Here is a 19218-nt window from a genome sequence, read left to right as displayed (position 1 = left end):
CACATTACCAGATTATTAAAGGTGGTTAAAACAGAAAAGTCCACCCACAATTCCACAGACAGGATGGACTCTACAAGAGCATCCAGAGAGGAAGAGCTCGAGCCTGCAGCCCGATACGGACACGGCCCGCAGACCCACGGCCCGTGAGCTGCGCAGCCTAGCAGGGCAGGCGGAGAGCCGGGCTCCGTCCGCCACAGCGCTGTGTTTGCACATCAGATCCGCCCGCTCCAGAGCAAAGGTTGCCAAGGCACCTGCCCGCTACAGAAAAAAAAAAACGCCGTACTTCCTCATAGCGTTACGGCCCCTCCACCTCCTCCCCCTCAGTGGGACGCCGCCCTCCATCTTGGAATCCCGCCTAAACGCCGCAGGTGCGCGGCCCCACTGCGCGTGCTCGGGAGCGGCAGGTGCGCGGCCCCGCCCGGTAGCGCATGCGCGATGCCGGAGCCGCGCGCTGAGCCCGCCCTCCCCCGGGCGGCCGCCGGGCTGGCGGGGCGGCAGGTGCCAGGAGTCGCCGTGGCCCCGCCCACTGCCCCCTTCGTGAGGGCGGAGGCGTCGCAGCGGCCGCAGTCAGCGGAGCGGCCGCGGTCGCCGGGGCGGTCGGTCGGCCGGCCGGCTTCGGGCCGCGAGGATCCCGCTCTTCTGCCCGCGGGCGCCCGGGGCGGAGAGAAGACAGGAGACACAGGGCCTCCGGCGGCATGAGCCGGCCTCACCGCGGAGCCGCGGGCAGCCGGGGCCTCGGCACCATGGAGGTGAAGAGCAAGGTGGGTGCGAGGGCCCGAGGCCGGCGCGGCCCTGCGGGGGCTCCCGGTCGCGGCGGAGCCCGGCGGGGAGCGGGAGCCGCTGCTGACTCACACACACGCACACTCACACACCTGCCGGGTGGCGGTGCGGCCTGGAAGGCCGGCGGGGTGGAGCCGGAGGAGCGGTGCAGAGCCGGGCCTTTCTGTGCGGCGGGCGGGGAGGGGACGGCGGTGGAAGCTTTGGGGACAGCGGTGGAAGCTTTGGGGGCGTCTGAGTCGAAAGATGCGTTCTGCTGATTGTTACGCTCCGAAGCGCGTTCCATACCTAGGCTGGGAAGAAAATACGGTGAACTTAACGGCTGCGCGTTGCTGTCCTCCTTCCTTTCGGTGTAGCGGAGCAGGCTCTCGCAGTTGCTGTTTGCGGTGGACCCCGGCCCTCGCTCGCTCCCCGTCGCGCCGCGCTTCTCTCCGTTCTGCGCCCTGTTGAGCGCCTGGCGCCGCCGCGCTCCCCGAGGCTCCGTGCGGCCCGCGGGCATTTCGGCATCCGTTGCCGTTGCTTGTTTTCTCCTGGCTGGCCGTAGTCTTGCTGGCAAAACTTCAGGGTTCTGAAACAGATCTTGCTTTTTATTTGGCTTACAGTCATTGTATTTCGTTAGTTGTCCTCTTGCAGTTAATTGCGTTTACAATTGTAAATCTCAATATATGCTCGATGTGAAATCTTAACTGGTGTCAAGCTGCTAAAGAAATGTGTCAATCCTTTTCCATCGTCTAGGCAAACCGCAAGCTTGTCTCTGCATTAATATGTTTTCTTTCATTGGTTAAAAAAAAAACAAACAAACTACTTTTGTGCCTCTCTTTTTTTCTAAGTTACTTTACAGTCTGTTTGCTGCATGTGCTCTGTTGCTTCCTGCAATCCAAGCATCCATTTGTAGGGTAGGTGAGGCAGCCAGGAGCTGGGGATCTTTTTCTTTTCCCTTTTTTAAACACTAGCATGATGAGTGCTAAAACTTCTACTAGAAAATATGTGGTTAGCTTTTGAAACTTGCATGGATGATAATTATTATTATTTCTAAGTGTTTTTAAATTAACTATCATATGGGCAAAGTCTGAATGCTCAGGAATACTTGGCTGCCATGATTCCAAATGCTAGTTAAGTATAGCTGTGACTGTAGTCAATGAAGTGTTTTTTTAATCTATGCCCTTGTAGGATTGAAAGCAATTAGAATAATGTGTTTATAAACAATACTTTGTCTCTGTCCAAACCTCCCCTGTAGTGTGCTGTGCCTGATTAGAGTATACTGAGCTGTGTGATGCCGCATTTGGCATTCTACAGAGAAGTTCTCATGAATTGGGAGTGTCTCCTAAGAGCGTATTATGAAGATTTTGAGGCTGAACTACTTGTTGCTAATGCATTATTTTAGAGTATCGAGATTTAATGTAGCAGAGGAGTCATCTTCCTTCTATGAAGAGAAGCTCTGAAAAGGAAAGAAAAGCTGTGTGGGAGGTAGACGGGAGTGTTTCTGTGTAGTGCTTTTTGTGTAGTTACTTACTGTGTAGTTACTTACTGCGTAGTAAGTTTTGAAGGCTTGTTGTCAGTGTACAGTGCTGTATTTAGGTAGCCCAAATCAATAATCATGCCCTGACAGACAAAACCATGCCTGCACAGCCCATTATGACAGGGAATAGTATTTTATTTTTCTTTTTTTGGGTACGGAATGAAATCTAATACATTGATAAGACAGATACAGTTGCCAGAGCATATGTTCTGTCATTGTTATTGAAGATTAATAGTGTAGCAGCAGCATGCAGTGTTAGACAGGACATAAAGATGCTTCTCATAAGCGAGTCTTACTTATGTGGGTATATCTGGTGACTTCCTTGTATGTTGCCATAGTTGTGATATGTTTTTCCAGATGAGTCTTCTGATTTTTGTACTTCATTAAAGTTGCCAATTTTTGTTAGCGCGGTGTGGAATGTGGTGCAGCATTTGCTACCAAATGAAAACATTACATGGGATTAAAATAGACCATGAATTTGTGTAGCTTTTCTACTGTATCAGCTTTATAGTAGCACTGAGCATGTGGCAAGCTTTGCTAGAGAATAACACCTGTGGAAATCATGGGGAGAAAAAATTAACACCACGTGCTTAAAAATCTGACCATTTGTATCCTTGCTGCTATCACACAGTGTTTGCTTCGAGTTGGGAATAAGATTGTTGGTGCTGTTCTTTTAAATCCTGTTGTTGCTTAATTGTTCAAACTATGTTGTCTTTCAAAACCAAACAACTGAAGATTGATACAGTGCTTGGAGGATTTCCGTAGCGCTCATACTTGAAATAGCTGAAGCAAGGTTCAGCAGGAACACGAGTCACGTTCCATCACTGACGTCACACTTCAGCACGCTGCTTCTGACGTGTAGGAAGCTCCTCCTGCTGGCTGTTGTTTGCTTTGTAAGCATCTATGAATCATCCCTTCTGACTGAAAATCACTGAAATCAGAACATTTCTAGAATGCCCCCAGAGAATTCCATCATTTGAGAACTTTGAAGATGAGGTGTTAGAGGGTGTAGGCTATTCTACTGTGCCTCTTGAGTCTGCATGGTGTTAATGTGCTAACAATAGGGTCCTTGTCTCCTTCATGCCTTGGTATGTGAGAATTCTAAAGCCTTTATTCTCCCAAGCTGTTTTAATCAGTGGTGAGGTAAGGGTTGTTCTGAGGCCTGGTAATTTGCACCTTTCCACCTGCTGTGTGTAACGCTTACCTGAGTATGTGATACTGAGACTCGAACTTCCTGGCAGTGTTTCATTCTGCATGCCCTTGTTTTCTGCTTAAAGTTAAGCTAGATAAAGAAATAGTTCAAAGTGATGTTCATTGTCAATCAGTGGCAGAATTGACAAAAATGCCACCATCAGTTCTATATTTTGTAGTGAGTAGCTTATTGCTCTTCTCGTTCTTTTACAAGCTGGAATCTTTTAGTAACCTGGTAGTTATCATCTCTCCATTCCTTTTAGCATCCTTCTTTCCATGTTGTGTGTGCCCGATACAGAGTGTTCGGAGGAATTGTTATCTACTACTCCTTGTTCTGTCCAGCACAGACAAGTTCCAGAACACCATAATCTGACCAGCTATGCTTGCCAGAATTTGTCTGTCCATTCTATACCAAGTGTTTACTTCTTAATTTGTGCTCAGTTTAGTCTTTCACCAGCTGCCACTTAAACACTGTCAGTATTAGTTGTTAAAAAGTTATAGATGATTTAAAGGAGTGATATTTGAATGGAATAGGGAGCTGGATTGTTTCTTAGCCTTTATTTTGTGTTTTTTTGTGTGATCATACTAAGTGCTAAAAGTATGATACAAGTGATTAAATGTGTGGGGATTTCGTATCTTCTCAACTTGTCTGTTTGAAGCCTTGAATACAACTAGATTCTGTGCAATCACGATTCATTTATTGATGGCAGAGGCAAATCTTCCAAATGCTCTTGTGGAGCAGCTGGCTGCTCTCTTTTATTTCCTTCTTCCAGAGAGAAGCAGAATTGATACAAGAGCATCTCATGAAAGCTTTTAGTTTGTACTGAAAGTCACCAGCTGTTCTTTGTGTCCACTGGGTCAAGGGGGCTTTTCACTTCTGTTCAGAACAACTAGGAACATGAACAGTACTGCCTTGCATATGTTAACCATCGCTGTATACTAATGTATACGTGCCATTCTAAAGTGCTCTGAAACTTGTTTGAAAACTTGCAGGAAGTCATGTGCCGTAAGAAGCTGGTCGTACTCCTTCCTGATCTTGAGCTGCCAACATCAGTGCTGGGCATCAGTTCTCCCCCTTACCCAGAACATGGCTTACCTCATAAGTGTCTGAGAATCTGCAATTGTTCTGGCACTTGTTTGTCACACTATTGCTGTTTGTGGTTCCTAGTGCACTCTTAATTGTGAAACATTCAGAACATTTTTGTGCTTGAGTTGTGTGTTAGGTTTCCATATTAATAAAGATATATTTTGTTGCAGTTTGGAGCAGAATTTCGGCGGTTTTCCTTGGAGAGGTCCAAACCTGGGAAGTTTGAGGAGTTCTATGGATTATTGCAGCATGTGCACAAGATACCCAACGTCGATGTTCTGGTGGGATATACTGATGTTCATGGGGATCTGCTGCCTATAAATAATGATGACAATTATCATAAAGCAGTTTCCACCGCCAATCCCCTACTCAGGATTTTCATTCAGAGAAAAGGTAAGTGTGCTTGATGTAAGTAATAAGTTGTTCTGTAGTTACTGTTTACTCAGTATGATGAATGGAGTGAATGCCCTATTTCATTGTGTTGAATTCCACAACTGTAGATGATCAGATTTATTCACATCTCTCTTGCAAGAGTTTCCTCAGGCAGCCTGTTTATACTTCATGCTTTTTGCTTGTATTCAGTTTGGTTGGATACAATCAAGTTAAATCTATAGCAAGTATTTCTTTCTGATTTCATTCCAATGAAAATGAACTTAGAACTCAGGATTTCTCGGGTTTTATGCTCTGTATGTTGGACATATTTCATTTAAAATTCCTGTCTTGATTGGACAAGGGAAAAATCCAAAGGAATCCTACTGCATAAAGAATTACATGTCAATAGAGAGACTAACTTTTAATATACTGCTTCTGTAACACTTTCCTGATAAAACAACGTGGAGCTTTCAAAATGACATTGATTTCAATCAGCCAGGTTCAAGTGTGAATGCTGATTAGTTTGTCAGTTGGTTTTTAAAAGTATCATGTATTCTAGGTCCAAGTTCTGTTGTTTTTTCCAGTGTTTGCCTTCATTTGTGAAGCAGAATTCGGTTTTGAAGTTGTATGTGTTCTTGTCCAGAAGAACATATTCAGAGTGAAGATCGAGAGGGGATGGGAGGATGGGGAGTGTGGAGTCCTAGTCCTAGTGATGTGACTTGAGATTGTTTCAATTCAGAGGACAAAGAAAACCTAATTTCTAAACTTGCTGATTTTCTACTTACTTAAATACAGGGGTGTGTGTATATATGAATGCAAGTGTGCAATACCTATGTTGACAAACAGTGAAGTGATTGTTAAGTAACACACCATTTATTGCTCAGCTATTTTGTAAAGATGTGTGCTGTTTCTGGTTGTTGCTTATCAACAGGCTTGTTTTCTCTAGGAAATACTTGGGCACCAGAAGCTTTTATTGACATTCTCACTCCAAAGTAATAAAGTGCACAACAAATGATCTGACACAAAAACAATACTCAAAAACTGTGGCTGCTTGCCAGCTGCTGTTTCTGACAATGCATTTGTTTTGTTTCTGTGGAGTTTAGTACAGTAAGGCCTGTATGCTTTCATTTCTGAATTGCCAAGGAGATGAACACAAGGAGTGTTAACAGAATGTAACTGTGGAGAAGGTCTATGATTCCATTTAATCTCCTACAGTAGCCATATGACGAGGACAGATAAGCCACTTTGTCAGACTAGGATTATTGGGGTTACATTTATCACCATATGGTTTTTAAATTGTTACTGGTGTTAAACACAGCGCTAATTGTTACTAGTGTTACATCCATAATGCTTTGTTCTTCAGACTTTCGGGAAGTATGATGGATTACTTCTATGTTTCTGATGCAAGGAATTGAGAATAGAATTGATAGTAATGAACAACCAGAAATAAGATTAACCCAGTTAAGTTTGTAATGCCAAGAACTGGTTGTCAGAAAAAGCTGTATAGAAAATAGTCCTGTTAAATGGAATGATACAGTCTTCTGCTATGGAGTTTTAGCTAATAAGGAACTTAGATTGGCATCTAAATCCAGCACTGTACTGCATTGTGTTATTTGATCACTTCTAATTGTGTTGAAGCTGTGAATCTATTAGCATCTTAGCTGCGTAGAACAGGGCCTGGACAGTGGAAAGCAAGGAAATATTTATTCTATAAGTAATTTTTGATAATTTAGTTACAAATAAGGCTGAGCTTTTTGAGTTTGAGATCTGCGTGCAGCAGTCTTGCTTTTTAGGGGTGTGTGTAGTCCATCTAACTGCCCAGCTTATTGTCTGTACATCTATGAATTTGGGAATTGAGTGTTTGAACCAATATGTGCTATTAATGGGGCTGCTTTGATCTGCACTGCTATGAAACTATAATTAATGGTAAATAATTCAAGTTAACTTTCTTCCTGTAAGGTTTGTTGTGGCTTCCGTAAACTCTGCTGAATCACCTGAAGATTTTGCTGGAAAAATGTTTTTAAAATTCTTATGAAGCAAAACTTTCTTTCCTTGTTTACCCAATAACAATAGTTGGGAACTTAAGATCTTTGGCAAAAAGTTATTGCTGACTTGGAGGAACAGCAGCACAGAGGAGGGAGTTTGTATTGTTTTAAAAGAGGAAACTTTATTATGTTCTCTTGCTGATCTAAAGATTTTTGAAAGCTTGTGTAAGATATGAGTGAACTACAATAAAATCACGTGTAAATAATTTTGGTCCTGTAGGAAGGCTTTAAGGTGGTTGAAAGGAGAGCAACAGGATTCTTATGTCAGCAGTGACAGTGGTGATGCATGTCTAACTTAAGGAATTTTGGCATGTCAGAGTAAGCATGCTTCTGTTTTATGTTCACTTTTGATTCTTAATTTATGGAAACTGGGAAGTTATGCATCCAAAAGACTTATGTTTACTGGTTGATGTGGTAAGAAACCTGGATATCCTTTAATGAAATGAAAGTATTCATCCTCTTGGGTTTTTCTAACTACAACTAGTACTTCTGTAACGCTTGTTTCAGCATTCAGTCTAAATTAGAACTTGTTATAGCACAAGTCATGGCTATCAGTTTGTAGAAAAGTTGCCTATTGGAATTTCATCTTGGAGTTTAAGAGATTAACAGGTACTGCTGACATCTGGAACTTAAACGTTGAACTGCTGTATTGTGATTACATCCAGATGTATGGGAGTCGCTCTGTCTGTGAGAAAGGTCTTGCTGTGAATAAAAACATACGGTTCCCACAGACACTGAAGGGCAATTTGGTATGGGGGGTTTGTTTCTGACTACATCAAGCTTAGGGACAAGAAGCTAGATTATGATTTCAATTTAGCACCCATGAAAATCACTTAGAGTTGTACATTGTAATTTTCTATTCTTACACATCATGCCTGGCGCATGGCTTTATAGAATAAAAAGTAGGTTCTTCATTCACTTCTATTTCTTGAGGTGGGCTTTTTCTTTTTCCATGAAAAACAAATTTTTAAAGACAATTTTCTGGAGAAGATTTCTTCTACCTGTGTCCTCTTTGTAAGAAAAATACGAGTTTGTTATAATTTGGGGCTAGTTAAGAGAGATTGGGCCTTATTTGAAACTGGTAAGTTGCATTCTTATTCCAATATAATAATAATTTGGTGTTTGTGCAATTGTTAAATTACTCTTTGTGAATTACATTGGTTTGCCAGTAGATCAGGAAAACATTGTGAATGTCTTGAACAATGCTGAATTGAAACCAGACTTGACGCTTGCAGGCAGTTTTAAATTTCTGCACTAAGTACACGCAGATTGGTGCCACCTTGGGCTTGACACTGCTAAGAGACAAATCACTGCAATGCTATGTGGCCATTCTCCTTAACGTTATCTGTAGTTCATACCTTGTCCTTCGGCTTTGTGCCAAAATATCTTTCACTGTAGCTTTAACCTGATTAGCTAGGTGCCAGAACAAAGATGCCTTTGTACTCCAGTGTTGCTTTAACTTCTCCACTGCTGAACAAACTTTCTAAACAGTCATGCTGTTTGGATGAGATATGAGAGAGATGAGTTTTCTTCATTGACCTTTCATTGTTGTTTTTTTTTCCCCCCCACAAATTATGCAACTTCAACTATTTCATAAGGTTTGTACTATTTTTGCATTGTTAGGCTTTTAAGACTAGCTGTGGTACAAAAATCAAAGTCTCTGCTTAGATGTTTTGACACGTAACTTGTAATTCTGGTATACTTCGAGGGGAGTATCATGTGACTTGAAATGTATTTCTAAAAGCAGAAGTGCCAGCTCAGTGTTAAGAATTCTAATGGTGTTTGTTTTGCAAAAGACTTGTACAGGTCATATCTATTCCAGTAAATATTCTTGTTGGCTTGTTCAAAAGGCACTTCTGATTCTGTTAGTCCACACTGATGAATTCATGTATTTCTCTCAAAGCTAGTCCTTCTGCCACTACTCTTCATGTTTCACTAGTATGAGAAATTTGGTGCGGACAGGAGCGCTAGGCCACTTTGGCTGATGATTACTTTTGTGTGTTCCTGGCTAGTGAAGAAAGCTGTGAGAAGCTGTGTGACTAGTTTTGGAGCTGACTGTTGGGTAAGGAACACAGAAACTAAGTGGGATCATCTGTGAGATCCAGTAATTCTTCTGGGATGTGTGAAATGCCTGTTTGTATGACTGGGGCATTCCAAGTCTACCATCCAGGCACAGAAGACCTGGCTGTAGCAGGAGAGGGACTGTGCTATGTGTGCCTTCCATGAAGCTGGAGTTGTTTTACTGGCCAGCTGGAGGAAGCTGGGAGCTCAGATGTGGCATATGTTCTGTCATATCAGATGTAAAAATTACTACATACTGCATCTCAATCTTTGACAAGTATCTGAATTTGTGCACTTGAGATTCATGGAGGAAATCCACCAAAACTGAATACTCTTAATGTTGCAATACTTATATGAATAGAACAGGACTTAGAAGAACACCTACCTGTTTTGATACAGTTTTCCTGTATACAATTTCCAAACCATTTCCTGCACTAAACCCAGTGCTTCACTTGTACTGGTGTAAGTTAGTACTACTGCTTCCATCAGCATTCTGCACTGCAGGCCGGAATGTTTTGTGTCTACAATCCTCCTCTTCCTTTTTTTCTTAAGGAGAGCTTACTCTAAATATATGAATGTATGGCCGAAGGTCTGAATGATACGGAACTAATTAATCAAAATACATTCAACTTGGTAACTAGCTTTATGGAGAACTTCCACTCCCAAAAACATATGTGTATATATTTTGGAGCAATGTTATATTAAATGCCCAGAAACCTGTCTTGTAAATGCAGACCAAAATGGAATTTTTTGGAACAAGGTAAAGTGACTTACGGACATGTCTTGTCCATGCAATATTGCTCTGGTCTTTGAGTGTTTTTCACTGATTCTGCTGCCTTAAAATCAGAGTTCTAGAGTATTAAAAATCTGTAGTACTTAGGCATGAACTGCACAGAAGTTTTTGAGAGATAACATGCCAGCTGCTGGTAGGGAAAGGGAAAACTCATGATGTAAAAAATAAACTTTGCACTCATTAGCATTCTTTACTGAGTTCTAATATTCAGGTCACTATTATCTGTTTTTTGTATTAAAGTCTGTACTATTGCTTCCTTGCTTCCATTATGGATTACTCTGTATTTAATTGTGAAGACATTTAAAGCAAAACCCTTCTAATTTATTTCACAATTGCCCTTGTTCTGTAAGCAATGGTAGTTCCAAATAAAAAAAAAAGTGAAACTATTACAACTCATTGAATTACAATGAGTAATTCCTCACAATGTAGTGACCACGTATTTAGCTTGAAACTGGTTTGGTTTGTCAGGAGATAAAAGCAAAGCATCTACTTGTACTTTGATAAATTTAATGAAAAGATGAAAAACTGCTTTGTGTTGTCTGAGAACTCAGCATGTTAATTTTCAGCTATGGAGTACAGGATTATTAATGGCTGATCTCCAGTCAGATATCTCAAAATAGATTTTACACAGAATGTTAAGCTCGCATTTGCAGAAGCGTTTTGCAGTAAAGTCCACTTATTACATGCTTTGTTTGGGGAGGTGGCTTTTATCTTGGGTGTTTTTAAATCAAGCCACCTTTTGTCAGAAGCTGACTTGACTCTTAGACATTCAATGAACAGATTTTACTCGATTTCTAAAGCCTCCTTGCTTGATGCTAGATCTAATCATTTCAGTTAGTCTTTTCTGCTGAAGAACAGCTGATTGAAAGAACCTTTCAAACTCAGTTCAGCATTTTTGGAGTTAGAGAATACTTAAAATGGGAGCTTCCTTTGGAAAATGGGCGTATTTTGTTGTTTGTTTTTTTTTTTTTTTTGGACAAAAGTTACTTCTGCAGAATGCACTTATTTCCATTAGAAATATTTGTATGGCCCAGATTCCTCTGCTTTTTATAAATAAAACATACACAAGTCATTTGTGCACTTTCCTATCAATCAGTGGCAACTGCAGCATTGCTTGTACATAGTGTTGCTAGAAGGATGTGTGTGCAAGGTCTCTTTGTTTCTGTTCCACAGCCGTTTTACCTACATTGCATGGGGACGGGGAGTGCAGAATGCAATAAGGTTTCTGGAGCTTGAATCCAGGTCACTTGCATCACTTCCAGGAGCTGGGCAATAATGAGCTGGCTGCTTTCCCTTTTCATTCTTTCTTTTCCAGTGATCTGAAACTTGAGGAGAGAAAACTAACAAATGGAATTACTCTGAATAAAATTAAGATGTTTCTAGGAATGTGCTTGTCCTTTCCATTTCTGACCTTTCTCATGCAGCTAGTTATTTTTCTTTGCTCCGTTAACTTGCTTTAATTTTTTTGAACTGTTCTTTCCTTTGGTAACCTTGCAAGCCTTGATGAATTGCGTAGCATCAGAACTCTTGTCTCAAGTATAGAAAGGAATGTTTCTACTGTAGCAAACCAGAAACCTTCTAGACTAGCTTGTTCATTCTGCTAACCTAAAGCATGAAAGCGATGCTATATGGCCTACATATAAAGTGACCTAATCATCGGTGTGCTATGTCTTACAGAAGATGCAGACTACAGTGCCTTTGGTACCGATACTATGACAAGGAAGAAAAACGTCTTAACAAATGTGTTACGTCCAGATAATCACAAGAAGAAACCACACATTGTCATTAGCATGCCACAAGACTTCAGACCAGTGTCTTCTATTATAGACGTAGATATTCTTCCAGAAACCCATCGCAGGGTACGACTGTACAAGTACGGAACTGACAAACCCCTTGGATTCTATATACGGGATGGCTCTAGTGTCAGAGTAACGCCACATGGATTAGAAAAAGTTCCAGGAATTTTCATATCCAGGCTTGTCCCTGGGGGCCTGGCTCAAAGCACAGGCTTACTGGCTGTCAATGATGAAGTACTGGAGGTGAATGGCATAGAAGTTTCAGGAAAAAGCCTTGATCAAGTTACAGACATGATGATTGCAAACAGCCGTAACCTGATCATTACAGTCAGACCAGCAAACCAGAGAAATAATGTTGTGAGGAACAGTCGGAACTCTGGCAGCTCTGGTCAATCTACTGAATCTAGTCTTCCAAGCAGCACGCCAAATATTTTAGCAAATTTCTTGCAAGGAGAAGAAGAGAGTGATGAGGAGGACATCATTATTGAAGGTAGCGGTGAGCCACAGCAAATTCCTAAAGCTGCACCTACCAGCCTAGAATCACTGACGCAGATCGACCTGCTCCATGAGCCAACGCAGAATGGCTTCCTTCCTTCCACTGAGGTGAACGTGAATCACTCAGCATGCAACGTTGGCGTGGAATATGAAGTACAGAACCCAGATCCGAAGTCATTAGAAGAAGACGGAACTATAATAACGCTATGAAATTACATTGGTGTACTCTGTACTGAGCAAGGATGCTGTACACTTTTGATTTGGCATAATATATAATGTTTTATACCTCTCCGTCTACTGTGCACTGCAATTTGCTTAAAAGGAGGAAGAGATAGTAAATGTAAGAAATTCACAATGACGTAAGTTGACTGACTCTGCACTTCCATGTAAATACTTTACAAATATAAAAAAAAAAAAGTTGATAACTGACTGAAATTTAAATTGAAGGTGAAGGATAGCTAAGAGATGGCTGTGAGCTTTCTCTTAATGGTACTTTTATTTGTTTTTTATGCAAAATCCTATTGGTTCTATGGAATTAAAGTTCCATTAGTGTCTGAGGTTGATTATCTAATGTGCTGTGGTTTCACGTTCAACTGAAGTGCTGCTTATATACGATGGAGCTGCTTTAGTCAGTTAATTCCTCTTCTGGACTGCTGTTTTGCTGATAGAGATGTCTGTGTAGCTCTGCATATGAGAAGACAAAAATAAGCAGGAGATGGGCTGGGAAAGAGGTACTCTTGGTTGGTGAGGTTCCTGAGTCACTGAGCAACAGCAGTATGTGAGGAGGTCAGCAGCTTACCCTTAGGTAGGGCCTTCTGAGGCTGACTGTCCTGTTGTGGTATGTAGCCACAGGCTCGTTAGTCATGCATCTGTATTGTTTTTAATGCCTTTTATCATGAAGTTCATTTACTTTCAATTACACTATGATTTTTAAACCCAAATGTGAAACTTCTAATGCTTCTGTATCTCAGACCTGTTCTCATTTTAGTTTGCAATATTTAGGACATCATCAAATTTAGTTGCTAATCTCAGTGAATAGTAAAGAAATCAAATGTAAACTTAATGCTATGGAAATAACATTACATAATCCATATTTTAGAAAACAAAAAGCAGTCCTAGCAGAAGCTGTAAAGATTTCTGCTAATGAAGCTTGTTGTTATGAGTCTAAATGATGTGAAAAATGACTTTCTTCACACCTACGCATTTAAAGCAGCTTAGATTGACTTAAATCCTTGTACTTAGAAAACAGTTTGAAGTGAGGATGAGACTTCAATAGAATTTGTTTGAGCAGTATGATATTAAAATTATTCATTCTAATGAATTAAATTGTAAATGCTGATCTTCCTGTGCACCGCTGGCTGGCTGTCTTGAATATTATAGAGCTGGTATGTATGAAGCAAAATGACAAGTCCTGATACTGCAAAAGCACAAGCAAGCAAACTTCCTAGGAGAATGGCAGGGAGAGGCTTCTAGCACTCTCTCTCTCCTTAGGATCTTCTGTTTTACCACCTGGCACTCTGTTCCCCACCTGACTCTATTTTGGGAATGTAACTCCTTGCAGGAAAATTAGATGGGAACTAATAAAGTTGGGAGGAAGGTGAATGGAGCTTCTCAACAGGGTTCCAGCAGTCTGAGTCAACCTGTAAGAAAGCAGTAGGATGTGACCAGTTCAGTACTGTGCTTCCAGATTCTTGGAAGCCTCTTCTGCCCTGTGGGGAGAGATGTAACAAACAGGAAAGGAGACAAACTTTTTTTTTTTTCCCCCCAGTCTACTCTGGGGAAGCATCTACCTCTGGTAACTTTACTAATATGGGGCTATCTAGAAGTTTAGTTTTAAGTTATCTGCACAATGGTTCATAGTGTATCAGAGGCTAAAAGTGTAATATAAACAAAATTGCTTCAGTTATTAGTGGCATTAAATTTTAATGCATTTGAATTTGAAATTAATAATCTTAACACTGGAGTTCAAATCTCATGGGCATTGAAGTGTTTTATTTTTGCTAATTATTGATATGAAGCAACTATATCCACTTGGTGTGAAATGAGGAAAATCTTCATTCTGCAATATGGAAACTTCAGTAACACCTTTTCTGACAGTGCTGCTCTACACTTCCTTTACTAAAGGAAGATTGTTTACTTTAAAGTATCTTCTTCCTTTATCAAAGACTTTCCTTCCTGTATGAAGTCATCAGCTGATGGTGACTTTCATTTATTATGCTAGTTTGCACTTCTGTGCCTTTTGTTTACTTGAATGTATTGTGAATAATTAAAGGAGTGAAGGCACTTGGATGAGAGAAGAATGAGGTCCGTGGATACAGAAGATGAAGGGTAGCACACTAGTGCAGGTGTGATGCTCTCATTCGGAAGATGTACGCTGTGGGTCTGCTGTGGTGCATTGGCATTTTGCAGCTTGGGTGCAAGATGAGCTATTTACTTAGGCAGGAGGGTTGATTCTGAGAATGCTAATTCCAGGATGTTACAAGGTAACTTATTGCTGAAGTACAAACACCCAAAGTTAGAGTGCTGCCAGACTCCTGAGTTACCCAATTTGTACTTTAACAGGTGCATGGATATGTTGGGTGTGTATGCTGGTATGAAGGATTTGTAGAGAACTAACTAGGGTCCCACTATAAATTGCATGGAAATTCATCTCTTAGGACCTTTTCTGCAATTCTGTAATCTAACTGATCTAAATATCCGAGATATACTCTTGATGAGTAATGTTCTGTTTTACAGGAACTTGATTACACGCATAGCAAAACTATGCATTTGGGATTTGCTTAAAACAAAACACTAAGTATACATACTAAAAACTGATTTTTAGATGTATTTATGGTTACAGGGACGGGCTGCACGGCATGTAATTGCTAAATGCTGCAGTGACCATGAAGTTTCTAAAGTTCTTCCACATCTTACTAATGTATACACTCTTAATTATCAACTATTTTTGAATTATTATTCAGGATGATCAGTGGTTGATTATGAATGGCTAAACTTTATATATAAATGGTACTAAGGCTCAGATAGGGTTTTTAAAATATGCTGATATTGTTAGCCTTTCATTCACTACCTCCTAAATTTTTAACATCTTGATAATTTTCTCCTTGGAAGAAAGTGCTTAAAGGCTTGACTGTTTCACACAGATTTTTATCTTTAGCTAAAAGAAATCCAGAAGTGATAGTGAGGTTGCTATGCATGACTGACAAAATTAAGCTGCTATTAATGTAATCTTTGTGTATTAACTATCCTGCATATGTAAACTGTATTTTCAACCCAGATTTTATAAATAATTTATAAATATCCAAATTACTTAAGAATGGAGCAGAAAACTGAAGTTCTTTTGAGTAGTGTTATATACTGTATACCTGCATGGGGGAAGTCCTTCACTGCAGGTGGGAGATAAGTGCACCTTACTGGGAAACAAGCAAGTTCTTCGTAGAACTAAGATGCATTTACTTTGATGTTCTGCTCCGGTACTGGGTAAGTCAAGCCTAACTGTGAATCATATGTTTTTCCACAGCTGAATTAAATTTAGGGCAATGTTCTCACAACCTGTCTTTAACATGTGTATTTTTGTGAATATTATGTATTTTCTAATTAAATTCTACTTGGAATGTGATTTTTACATCGATGAACTTGTTTAAAATGTCAAATATCAGTATTTTTCTTACAACTTCAATGTATAATGTACATTGTTAGCTCACTGAAGATTGATTTTATGAATCTAGCTAGCTGTAGCTGTATATTAGTCTTATATTTTTACAGACTGGAATAATAAATGGATATAGAAATAAAATGTTTTTTCTTTCTTACTTTTAGACATGTAAAAATGAGGAAGAATGCAGTGTTTGCTAATTCTGAAGTGTGACTGTAGTGGGCTTCTGTTTCCTCTTGGGCACTTGGTGGGCTATTTGCACATTAGCTTAATGTTTGCTTCCTCTGCTCCTTTCTCTGACGCAAATCTTTACGTGTGGAAAGCGTGCACTGAAACGTGTCCTTGGGTGCTGCTGACTGACCTGTGATGTGCTCGTGCTATGACTCCTATAGTAGCTGCTAATAATGAATTTTGCATTTGTATCACTTGCCTGAAGATACTTATGGTAAAGCGTAGGACAGGAGTCTGGGAGATGGCTCTCATCTGTCACCACTGCCAAATGCTGCTGGCCATATGGAGGTTTTCCTTTACTGTAAGTATTTCTTACAACTGTATTAATGTTTTTAACTTGCACCCGGTCCCCTTACAAGTGTTTTCTTTCTTACCAAATGTATTGGCTGCCCTTGAAAAAATTTACCTGGTTGCAGAAGATTTGAGTTTTTTTAGGTCTTCTTGCAGCTGCTGTTCTCAGGGCAAGCCATAGAACTTCTGTGCTGTACCTTCCTTTACACGTGCATGACTGTAGGTTCATTTGTTTCTTCATGCTTATCTATAGGAGATAAGAGACTGCGAACAAATGCTGTATTTTAATACTGATGTGCAGCTTAAGGAATCTGTTTACTTCATCTGTGCGCTTGATTCTGAATGCCTTTTGTCTGGAGGAAATTTATTTGCACGGAACCTGACAGAGCTTTCCTAAAAGGAATGCTGAAGTTGGCTGGGTGTTCTTGAATTGGCATCAGATTTTAAAAATTCATACTGCATGGAAATTTAGACAGTGTTTTTCTAACTTAAAATCTTCTCTCCAAATGCATAAAGCTCTGAAACGTTTCTGAGTTACTGGCTTTTCTGTAAAATGTTGAGGGAGCAAGTTAATTCTAGTATTGCTGTTGAAATTTAAGGATCAGATATTCTGAATGAATTGAATGCTTTTAAAAAAAAAAAAAAAGGAGCAAATTCTGAATGGTTAATAAGGCTTTTTAAGCTGAAATAATGCTAGTACAGAGCCAGAGTGAATCTGAAGTGAGGGCACAGTTCAGAATTCAATCAGAGACGCTTAAAGAACAAGACTAAAATGCGACACCATTTCTACAGATTACCAGTCTCTCCATGTTGCTTTCCTAAACTAAGAGATAACTGTAAAAGGAAGACTAACTTTCCCTGCTGCTGCCTCTTTGAGGAAGAAATGCAACTGTTAAATACCACATAATAACGTGCGGAGAAAAATATCTCAGGAAAAATACTACTGGCAAGAATTTAAGGCCTGCAGGAAGACCCAAAGATTGCTTTTTGTGACAGCTGTTAGCTGCTCACAACTGTCCTTGCTCTGTGTGTGATCAGGCATTTAGATACACTCTGCTTTCTGTATGAGCAGGGAATGAAACTGGAGAAGGATCTCCCCACGCTTACTTGTGCAATTCAACCGAGGAAAAAATGTCAGCATCTCTCCCAAAAGAGCCTCAAAGTGGGACTTGGTCTCTGCAGCAGTGTTGTACCCAGTTTGTATGGAAGCAAAAAGTGAAGGAAAGCAGTCAGACACTGTCAGTTAAATATTTGCTATATTTCGTGACCTGATGGGTGCAAATATTTTACCTGTGACTGGCATTAAGTTTCTCACCTTACACAGAAGATGAGGTTTTTATCTCAACTCATTGTTCTGGATTCTCAGGATCATTTTCAACGCAGCTCAGAATTGATGTTTGCAGATACAGACTTGTTTGAACTTTCAAAAAGGAACACATTGAGACACACGTGGTGTAACAAAAGGAAGAAGACTGAGATCAGTGCTAAACACCACATTTGCAGTTTTTTATCTTGGAATTAGCTGTGGCACTCCCAATCTAGGTTTGCCTGGGTTAGTTCTGCTGATCGTGAGAGCTGTTGTGGTCCTGGAGAAGAGAGATTGTCAGCCTCAAAGTAGCTTCATAGACACTTCCAGTACTAGCTTGAGGAAAAGCATGCACTGCATGTTAGCAGAGCTACTCTTGGATGCTGTGCAAGCAAGAAATGGTACGGCTGGTTCTTGGAGAAGTGAGATTGTAGCCAAGACTGAAGAATTCAGACTGCTTATGCAGCGATGATAGATCAGTTGTGTACTTTCCCTCTCAAGCAGGAGGCAGATTCCTCTCTGATGACTTTATGTAGTGTGTTGTTTTTTTTTTTTTTAATGGTTTAGAAACACGAGGCACAAAGCAATTTGAGGAAGTGCTGTGCTATTTTGTCAGCACTTCATGTTAAAGCCATTTGGAAGTGTTGCTAATAAGATATAATTTCCTGTCCTTTGAATTAACATTCCTTTCTACTTGAACTAGTGCTTTATTACCCAAGGAGATACCTTGCATTTCATCAGAGAGGAAGGTTTGTATTGGGCTCTGTGTTGTTGTGCCCTTGTTTGCTCTCCAGAGGAGAATATGGTTTCTTCTCTGGTTCAGTGATGCTTCTGAATGCCTTCTTGAAGCACATGGCAATACCTTGTCATTCATAATGTTTTTGGTGGTGTTTTTTTTGGTTGTTTTTTTTTTTTTTTTTGGCATATGTTGGCAATGCTCAGAAACGAAGAACAGAGTGAGGGACAGATGGATACAGATGGGTAAGGAAACCGTCCCATTCAGAGGTTCATGCTTGTATGAAAACCACCTTATTGGTGTGGTTCAGACAAATCTGATGTGTATCTGGTGTGCCTGAAAAAATTCTTCAAATAAGTGCCTTGTTTTTCACAGCTGCAAGACAAAATGGAGGAAAGATTAAACAGTAGGAGGCAAATAGGAGATGCACTAACAAAGGTGCAAGTGTCCCAGCGTGATACAGAGGAATATTTAGCTTTGCAAAAGCCAAAATTTGTTCATTGTATTAAGTTGTACCAATCAGTCTAATGAGATGCTGTCTCTGCTTGCAAGCCTTGCTTCTCTCTTCAGAATCATGACTGTAGCTGTGTTACCTCCTGTTGTGAGACACCACATTTTCTTCCAAGGGTTTCAAGTTTTAACTTTTTTTTTCCAAGTTATTTGCTGTTATTCTGAATACTGCAGACCCAGTTTGTTTGTTTTCAAAAAGTAGGATTCATCTTCTGGAGGAAGCAAAAGATTTTAAAGTCTCATGCTGAATAAATAAAGATATTTCTGTGACTTTGAGTGCTACATGAGGTTACATAAATGGAATTCAGAGTTTAAAAACTAAATCTTAGGAGCTTAAGTCCTGTAAAAGCCCT

General features: G+C 40.3%; 2 protein-coding genes across 2 annotated transcripts in view; one reads left to right on the top strand and one right to left on the bottom strand.

Annotated features, from left to right (window-relative positions):
• The window catches only part of RIPOR3 (RIPOR family member 3), a 57149-nt gene extending 56941 nt beyond the window's left edge, over positions 1-208 (bottom strand). Inside the window, exon 1 of the mRNA XM_085241872.1 lies at positions 9-208. The gene's annotated coding sequence lies outside the window, so the exon portion shown is untranslated. The remainder of the gene's footprint in view (positions 1-8) is intronic.
• A 213-nt stretch (positions 209-421) lies between these two features.
• Positions 422-15932, top strand: PARD6B (par-6 family cell polarity regulator beta). Its single transcript, XM_085241882.1, has 3 exons — positions 422-761; positions 4745-4967; positions 11523-15932. The coding sequence occupies exons 1-3, from the start codon at positions 696-698 to the stop codon at positions 12344-12346; spliced, it is 1113 nt and encodes a 370-aa protein (XP_085098008.1). The 5' UTR covers positions 422-695; the 3' UTR covers positions 12347-15932.
• The last annotated feature ends 3286 nt before the right edge of the window (positions 15933-19218 follow it).

The sequence above is a fragment of the Meleagris gallopavo genome, chromosome 22 (assembly GCF_905368555.1).
Source record: "Meleagris gallopavo chromosome 22, MGAL_WU_HG_1.1, whole genome shotgun sequence".
Taxonomy (NCBI): domain Eukaryota; kingdom Metazoa; phylum Chordata; class Aves; order Galliformes; family Phasianidae; genus Meleagris; species Meleagris gallopavo.
Note: the sequence above shows the minus strand (reverse complement) of the source record. Positions and strands in the feature narration are given on the sequence as shown.